At 37.2% G+C, this 10000-nt stretch overlaps 1 protein-coding gene across 1 annotated transcript in view; it reads right to left on the reverse strand.

Annotated features, from left to right (window-relative positions):
• Positions 1–7218, reverse strand: part of LOC125028588 (synaptophysin-like) — a 19188-nt gene extending 11970 nt beyond the window's left edge. The window contains exon 1 of the mRNA XM_047618039.1: positions 7062–7218. Coding sequence (XP_047473995.1) covers positions 7062–7067 — 6 coding nt within the window. The 5' untranslated portion in view covers positions 7068–7218. The remainder of the gene's footprint in view (positions 1–7061) is intronic.
• Between the last annotated feature and the right edge of the window lie 2782 nt (positions 7219–10000).

Here is a 10000-nt window from a genome sequence, read left to right on the forward strand (position 1 = left end):
TAAACACACCCACACATCTTTGGCCATGAATTCCTTGTGGTAAAAATAACTTGTAACCAGTTATAAATGGTACCAAAAAATAGTAAAAAGAGAAAAAACTGAAGTCAGCCAAAGCATGCCAAAATGTTAAAAATTAATGATACCTGAGTTTCCTCTTGATGAAGAGCCTGTAGGAACACAGAAGTATAATGATGGACATGTTATTTACCATCAAACCTATTTCTTTCAGGCCATACTAACAGAAATAATCATTATACTGTGAAGACTGTCAAAAATTTCAAGATAATTGCTGAGCAGAATCTACACCAGACAAATCTCAAAACTAAATAGCAAGAAGACCCCTTTAAATGGGGGAATCACACCAAAAATTGCTCTATAACAGTAAAGTCTCAAAAGTTTTATAGGATATGATCAGATAACCTTCACTTCTGTACTTCCCATCATTACTGTTCCACTAATCTTAATAACTAAATACTAGCTTGGAATGGATTCCCTAGACTAAATATACTCCACACCAGAATCCTGCCAACTTCGATTTTCAAAAAATACCTGCATTGTTCTTCCAAGAAAACAGGCCGTAAAATATGAAGGCACGAACCCCAACCCAAACCTATCTCACCATAAAAATTTTTAACAATGATCTTACCATCTGCATCTGTCATATACATACTCATCTCTGCTTTACAATTAGATTTCCCCCTACTCTATCAAATGCGCAAGTTTCGAGAGCTTGTCTGGAACGGTTCTTCCCTATCCATGTAAAATAAAACAAATATACTCCTACATAATCTGGGTTTCTCCTGTGAAGTTTAATCAAGGAAATATGATGGTTCAGCACAAAATACCGCAATCACAACTACTTATTTGGAATGCAAATTAAAATCAGTACTTTACCAAATTATAAATAAACCAATCCTACTTCATAGTAAAATTTTACTTCTGGAATTTCTTCACTAGACTTACCTGATACTTGCCATGGTTTAGGTTGAAATTTAGATTAAGAAAAACAAAAAAATATAGATATCATATAAACAAATCAAATCATAAAACTAAAACTGGCAAAAAATATCGTCTGAATTCTGCATTACAAATATTTCACCACAGAATATCATTGCTATTCATATATGGATATAATTTTTCTTAATGCAAGGATTACCAAAATTTAATTTAAAATATATCAATTACATTGCCCAACAACGATCAATATCACATTACAGACTCCATAGACTGTATATTCTACATCCAAAAAGAACTGCTTATAAAGGACATAATGATATAATAATGATATGCTATTCATAATTATCCTATAATATATTCATAAATATCAATAAAAAGTGAACGTGCTCCTATACTTGGCTGCCAATCTGAAGCATAACTCCAGACAGCACAGAACACAAACAAGTTTAAAGTATTGAACAAGTTTTATACTTTACCTTATCCCCTTTCAACTGAAGGATCATGGCATCTGTCCTCTAGTATAGAGTTATTTCTTTAGATAAATATACTCACCATCCAATCAGGACATTTTCAGTTCATGGATATTATATTCCATACTCTTTCTCAATAGCTGTGACTGTCACAGCTGATCTGGATTTTATATATAGGTTTACAAAGATTTCTGAATATGCTGTTGAACATTTTCTCTCTGAAAATACTTGATCATATCTACATATATCATCTTTACATATGCATACATACAGACACACATGCACACATCTATTTATACATAGATATAAATAGATGTGGAAAAGTTAATATATTTCATTTTCATTTTAAAGAAAGGACATCATCATTACTCATGGATTCCCAGAAATTTTTTGAGGTAAGCTATAAGGCATACAACAAAATCAGCGATCATGATTTCTATTTGTTAAAATTATTTCAGATAAATGTATTGCATCAATGTAAAGCTCTGCCCTCTTAGTCACCTCATTAACTTCAAGAAATTAAAATAAAGTTACTAAATTACCATCAGACAAAATACCAGTTCCAGTGCAGCCCTAAAAATAAACAAACAACAAAAAAATAAAATAAAGTATACTCGCAAAAAAAATCTATAAGGATTCCATATCTATACAAATGAATTCCTGCTTTTCTACATTATCCTATAAAATATAACAGGAATACTGGGAGTCTGCGTAATTGTCCAGAGATAGGATATCCTGGGGAAGAGATGTGATTCACACTTCTGGAACCTATCAAAAACTGAGACATTACTTGAAGATTTTTGTTGGGATAATTAAATAAAAATAACTCAATAATCAAAGATCCAGAATGAATATACAGTATATATCACATGTCATACAAACTCAAAACAACTCACTGCAGTCTATTGCACAAATATAATTATACACACACAGGTACTTGCAAGCTTGCACAAAGCATTACACTCATTTACACTTATGTATAATTTTTTTTTTTTTTTTTTTACCCGAGTCTTCTATATATATCTTATAATTATTCAGACCAATGAACTAGGTTTTTAGCTTCTTCACTTATGCAAGATTTGCACATTTCCTGATAACAAACATAAATTAAGTTCATCTGCCCTGTCATATAGCACAGGTGGTAATCCTGGAATGAAGTGCTATTAACTGTTTGAATACCATGATATAAATAATGGTTCTTTGCAATATACCTACACAAATCTAGTTATTTATATGGACCTACATAAATAGGAGTACTGAGCTCTGGCATCAGAATGCAGGGGTCATGGCCATAGCTGAAAAGAGACTGACCAACCCTTCTGCATTACTCTTTGGCTTCAAATGCATGTTCCTCTATGAATCTGCCATAACTGTTTAGCACAATGAACTATTCAAAATATGATAATATTTGTATGTGTATGTGTGTGTATCTGTACATGTGTTTGTGTGTGAATAAATGTGTACATATGCATGTATAATATTTTTTACTTCAAGTGAGTTTCAAGCAATTGTACAGGTGCACCCCCACCCCCAAACATACATACGAAGGCCCTTGTAATTACCCGACTTGGTGATGCTGCATGTGAACTTACAGTTAAACCATAACAATGCCTCTTTCTATGAATTTTGTTCTCCTTTTCTTTAAGCTCTTAACTCTCTTGGCCTTTCATGACCTAAGAATAATGCTAATGGATAGGATAGAAAGATTAGCTGCTGCTTGAAAGGTATTTACATTTAGTGTAAGTAAATCAAAGATATGACTATCATCAGTTTGGCTTCTGTGGTCGCACTGGTAACATACAACTCACGAGGCTTAAATATCTAGCTTTGCATTGTTCAAAGTGTGCCCACCTTATTCATTATTATCATAATTATAATCAAACACACTTGTATACAGTTCTAGTTGTTTGACCAATAATTTCTCCCATATCAGCTGCAGGAGACAAAGTATGAGGGAGAAAGAGAGAGAGAAAAAAAAGTGGGTTTACCATGTAACATATAGTACTTAGTAATAAATTGACATAACTCAGCAGTTTCTTAACTATAATTTACATAGGTTGTATATATTTTGGGTATGACAATACAAGAGACTCATAAACCTTTCACATACAGTCTTCCTTTACTTGCAAGCCCCACCCACTTACACGGGAAAGAAGTGAAGTGAAGTGCCACATGAACCCCTATGGATAACACTTCCTAATTCCCGCTTAGCCCTCCCCTGTAAACAATCTGAACTTTTATCTTTTAGAATGGGCAAATTTGGTCTTTCAGGTCTGAAGAGTTCAATTTTTGATGCTGGTAGGTCACATGTAGTTATGGAACCCTTTGTAAGAAAATGGGTTGTATGTAAATGACACATATCTGTTCCTCAAAGGAAAGGAGCAAAGGATAGGAAGGAGGGTGCAGCAGTCTCTGATGACTTAGCATTGGGTAGAGGAGGAGCATTTGACAGGAGGAGCTACCAGACACAGATAAGAAGACCCAGCAGGTAAATAAAGAAAGAAAGACAGATTGGCAGGGGCAGCTCTCAGTGACCTTGAGGTTGAGATGCCAAACTGCATACATATATTAACCCCAATAAATCTAGGTGCCTAGCTGACCAAACATCACCAAAATCCAGGCATTAGGCTTACTTGAGTGGTGGCTCTTGAAGGTGTGACTTTAGAGTCAGCCCACATGAACAGTAATAGAGTATCAAGCTTTCCCCCCTCTGCAATGTTATTTTTTTTTTTCCATATGCATTTTATTTCTTTTTTGCCTTTTTCTCTAGGTAGTATAGTTAGTCAACAGTTGTAACAAGAAATGATTTATCATTTGTGTAAATTTTTCACTATTTTCATATTATTTAAAATTCTGTAACACAACCTGTGCCACCTGTCATGGCACGTAGGTACAGGATCCTGAGCATGGAAACAGTGTCCTCCCTGGAGCTGACACTCTTCCAGCCATGGGTCATGGGTGGTACATTCCACCCTCGTTTACACTGGAAATAATACAATAGTCTCTTCCTAAATGCCCAGTGAGCCTAATCTTCCTTAAAGAGCTTTGTGCATTCATGGTAAATTATTCCAATCACCCTGACCTTCAGACAAAAGTTTCTTCACTATGGCATATGGCACTATGGCCAATTAAGACCAAAAGGAAATTATATCTTATGAGGTTAATCCATGCAGTCTGCCAAGGTCATCTTTTGCTTGTTTACCCAATACCATTTTGTTCAATCTTAACTTTCTTATAGTTGTATATCTGCAAAGTTTTTCAGGGGGAGGGAGCAGTGTGTGGATAAAAAATGTAGACACATTTGTAGAGGAATATACATTTTCAAGTAACAGCTTTGAGGGGAGATTTTTTCAAACTTTAATCCATTGCATCCAGATGATTCACTGCCATCATGCAGCCCAAAATATAGGTATTAGGCTTACCTGAGCAGCCACTCTGCCAGGTGTGTGGCTTGTAGGTTGAGTGCATACCCAAGTGGGGTTACAAGACTCCACAAGTCTTATTTCTGCATAAGCAATTTCAACTTTTTTGCCATTTTTCAATATCTATATTTGCCATTTGATCTGCTTTATCTAGATAGTCCATAACTAAGTGCAATAACAATAATAATAATACATTTTTGTGAATGTCTTTTTTTTTTTATAATATTCATTTTTCTGTAATATAACCTGGCCTGCCAGTCACTGTGGCCAGGAATAGGATCCTGAGCATGGAATAGTGTCCTTGGAGCTGGCGCTTTTCCAATCATGGCTCATGGATGGTATGTATATGTATATGTATATGTATATGTATATGTATATGTATATGTATGTATGTATATATATATACCATTGGAAATAATGCAAACGAACCTTCCTAAAAACCCACTGAGTTTAATCACCCTACAAAAGCTCTGTGCACTTGTGGCAAGTCCTTCCCGTCACCCCAACCCTCAACCGAATTTTCCCATGATGGCATGTTTATGTCACCTGTCCCTCAAGCCAAAATTTTTCAGGCTGTGATGGAAACGTCATCTGAATCATAGGGGTTAACACACTAATATTCTCATATTGATTTTGCTAACGGCAGGATAAATGTTTTTTGGTGCATAGACTCTGTTGTACATAACAATCTTATTTTTTTGGCCTAGGATCTACATCTGGGCCGCTAAATAGGGTTGAGGAAACTAACATCTTTTAGGTCAAACATGACTGTGCATTTGGGAAGATTTCGGGTTTAAAATAAGGCAATCCTTCCATAAAATAAATTATAGATTTACACTTTTATTTTAATTTTTAAATAATAACATTATTTTTGGAAAGTGAGGTACAGTATATGGTAGAAGTGGCTTCATGCCTGCCAAATATACACATACTCCAAAGATTTCCTATATTTCACAAAAAAATATTTTTTAGAGGAATCCTCATTTTAATAAATTCATTCTTAAATGCCAATGGTGTATGATATTTAAAGTGTTGCATTTCCAACATTTCAAAGATAATGTAGTCCCATATTAACCCATAAGCAGTATGTGCCAATTAAGATACTATGTCCATCTTGTCAACTTCTCTTGATCAACATAATTTTCTAGAATTTCATGTACATCTGGTAACTGCTATATCACTTCTGTTGCAAACTGTGCATCTTTAGAAGACCTCTGTAGTGGCTTTCAAAACATTACTTTATCATCATGACAGTATTGGGCGTGTCCTAGTCAAATCCGCCCGAAACTTGTGATCAATAATGGATGGCCTACAATCTCAGTTCACTCCAACAGTGGCATAGTGTCAGGCAAATACCATTGCATCCGCACATTGCACCACAGCAATGGCAAACCACTTCTTAATAAATTCTGGCAAGAAAATGCTTTGCCTGGTTCCTTAACTGTCAACGACTACAAAAAGGAGATCTAAAAGCTCTTTCTTGCTAAACAAAAAAAAATTGGTTGATGTTTGTTGGCATTTGCTGAAACATCAAGAGGCCAGTGCCGGATGTACACGTATCTTCTTTACAATTATCAATGCTTCATATCCAAGACGTGTGTAAGGTTCCACACCCACTAAATTGTACAAAACAACTCGGCATTAATTTGTTAATGAATGTTTATCCCTAAATATTACATACATAGGTCTCCACCTGCACGTCTTTTACATGTGTAGGGGACAGCGGAAAATACAATAAAATCGGAAATTTAGCACAAAAAAAAAAAAAGAACAGCGACTCATCTTCCCAAAATCAATTCAGCAAATAAGAGATATTCCAAGCGTGTCGTCTCACGCCAAAAATCATGACACCTCTTGAGACAGAAAACAAGCCACACCTCCCCAAGAGACCTTCCAAAAATCATTGCATCTTCCCGTCTTCTATCAAACAGGAAAAATATATCCCAACAGGGAGTGAATATATATCACCGAGTCATTCATAATCAACGTGTCTTAACAGTTACAATGAACGACCTAACCCAACACGAAAACGAGTCAAGAACACCCTGTCAATCAAGCACATGACTCAGAAAGAGACAAAACAGGGGGGAAAAAATAAATATATATATACGAATCCCTCCCCTTTCCTCCAGCGAGCACTCCCACGGTGTCCCTTATTTCACCGTGGGAATTCTCCCTCCTAAGACCTCATGAAACCTTCGTATTCCATTACCTCCATCTCGCAAGATCACTAACACCGTTCCTCGTTCAGGCTGCTGCAGGGGAGAGAGGCGATAAGGCTGCCACAAGACCAGAAAACAGTCGGAGTTTTGTGCTTTTTTTTTCGCGCAGGTCTTCGGGGCGGGCGGCGAGGGGGTTGCCACTTCGCCTTAATTTCGTTCTTTTTTTGAGTCGAGCGGAAAGTCGCTAGCTTTGGGAGGTTCATAGCGGGTTTATTTTGTGTGGGTTTATTTGCGGGTTTTTTAGCTGTTTATACGTTCTAGTTTTTTTTTATTTGGTCCTTGTTGTGAGTGGGTTTGTTTTGTTCGTTTTGATTGTTGGTTCGTGGCGTAGGGTGCGTTGTTTGGTCTAATTTTGGTGGTAAAGTGGATCCTCTGCTGCTAATGAATCATCTGATATTCTCTCTCTCTCTCTCTCTCTCTCTCTCTCTCTCTCTCTCTCTCTCTCTCTCTCCCTCTCTCTCACTCACTCTCTCTCTCTCTCTCTCTCTCTCTCTCTCTCTCTCTCTCTCTCTCTCTCTCTCTCTCTCTCTCTCACTCTCTCTCTCTCTCTCACTCTCTCTCTCTCTCTCTCTCACTCTCTCTCTCTCTCTCTCTCTCTCTCTCTCTCTCTCTCTCTCTCTCTCTCTCTCTCTCTCTCTCTCTCTCTCTCTCTCTCTCTCTCTCTCTCTCTCTCTCTCTCTCTCTCTCTCTCTCTCTCTCTCTGTGTTTATCTCCGACTGTCTCCGTCCCTATCCCTGTCTCTGTATGTATGTCTGTCAATCTGTCAGTCTGTGTTTATATATCTATATCTATCTATCTATTTATCTACATATTTATATTTACACACACACACACACACACACACACACACACACACACACACACACACACACACACACACACACACACACACACACCTGTCACCCAGCATGTAAAGGTACACACAGTGTGTACCAGAATCGCTTGATGCGGGTACCACAATCATGGTGGTATTTGAACGATCGCAGAGGGAGCTGTCTCTGCACTGGGAACGCTGCCCCAGTACACCTGCATGCTGTTTAACATTAATGGAAGGCTTTCCTGAGGTTAATATTATAACACGCCGTGGCTACGTTTATTTTGAGAATGCAGTACGTGAATCTTTTTTTTTTTGTTTTTTTGTTTTTAGTATATGATAGTCTGGTTGAATGTGACCGCTGTTTTGTAAGATGTACATGGAATTTTACTTGTGTATCTCTATTTTTCAGGAGCTCACTCGTGTAGTGGCAACTCTTCACTAAACATGCAACTAGAACCAATGGTCGTATATCAAAATAAATTATTTGTAATATAATTGTACCGTCAGTGAAGTGACGCTGCGGTTTGGTTATTAAGAATTCTTTTAAAACATTTTTTTAACGCGTTTCTAGCCCTGAAATGACTACTTCGCACTGAAATAAATACACCTATTACCCTGACTGAGATAAGATATTGCGTAACGTCTGAGTATTGTTTCTTTGTCTCCCCGGTGTATGGGCGGATCCCGCGATAATGGGGGAAGAGGCTCCGTCTACTTTCCAGGCACTTTTCGCATAAAACACCACTTGGAAACAACCGAAGGAATATACATTTATTATGCATATGTGTGTGTATATATGTGTGTGTGTTTGCGTGTGTTCGTGTGTGTGTGTATATGTGTGTGTATTCAATTGTATGTGTATATATATGTGTGTATATATATGTATATATATATATATTTGTATGTGTGTGTGTGTGTGTGTGTGTGTGTGTGTGTGTGTGTACATATATTATATGCATGTACACACACACACACACACACACACACATCAAGGCAGGTCATTGAAATTGGTCATGTACATAAGAGCGAGCAAGCGAGAGAGAGAGAGAGAGAGAGAGAGAGAGAGAGAGAGAGAGAGAGAGAGAGATAGATAGAGAGAGAGAGAGAGAGAAAGAGAGAGAGAGGGGGGGAGGAGGGAGGGAGGTAAGAAGAGAGAGAGAGAGAGAGAGAGAGAGAGAGAGAGAGAGAGAGAGAGAGAGAGAGAGAGAGAGAGAGAGAGAGAGAATGTTTAGCGCAATTCTGAACCCAAATAAGGTAACAGAGGGTTATGATGCAGGCCACAACCCATTAATGATAATATATTTACTTGCACAGCATGCGAAGACTGTAATAAGACATGAAAACTGGTCACCAAGAATGTTAAAGATCTGCCAGATTAAAGGTTTTGCAAGAACCAATATTTGATGACAGACGTTCTTAAACTGTCCACGCAGGAGTCAGTTATCTGCGGCAATACAGATAAGAGATTTAAGAGTGAGAAGTGATACAAAGTACTGGGTTTATAATGCACCAGCCGGACACTGACAGGATATGTATTTGTCTTTAAATGCATATCACAGTCATTTTATTATCAAGAAGACCTCATCAAAACAATTATAGGCAATACAGATTTAGGTTAGCGTATCTCAAATACATTTCTCCCTCATATACCATAGTAACTTTAACAGAAACCTGTATTCCACAGCTTAAAATTGCCATCACGTAATTCCCGAAACATATTATTGATAAAAATTATGAGACAATAAACACACAAAGGCAACAGTACAGAAATTTGACAACTATCACTTTTTTTCTCTTTGATAAATCAAATTAAACGCAGTCTACGATAACGTCAAGTGGACATTGTACTTACGTAAATGCTCGGCGATCTAGAGAAAGAGAGGTTGACATTGTTCTAAAGTTACATCTAAAGCGAAGCCTTACTCTCTTCTTGGAATGGGAGTCGGGAATACAGATAGGGGTTAACCGAAGACTTATTATTAGAAGAGAGAAAAGAGGAGGAAGTAATGACAGCCTAGATAAAGATTTAGGTTTACTGAGGTTGGGTGGGGTTACCTGCGAAAGGATATATCTAAGTAATTCTGTAACGTCTTAATTGTATTACCGATCCTC

This window comes from Penaeus chinensis, chromosome 9 (assembly GCF_019202785.1).
Source record: "Penaeus chinensis breed Huanghai No. 1 chromosome 9, ASM1920278v2, whole genome shotgun sequence".
In the NCBI taxonomy this organism is placed as follows: domain Eukaryota; kingdom Metazoa; phylum Arthropoda; class Malacostraca; order Decapoda; family Penaeidae; genus Penaeus; species Penaeus chinensis.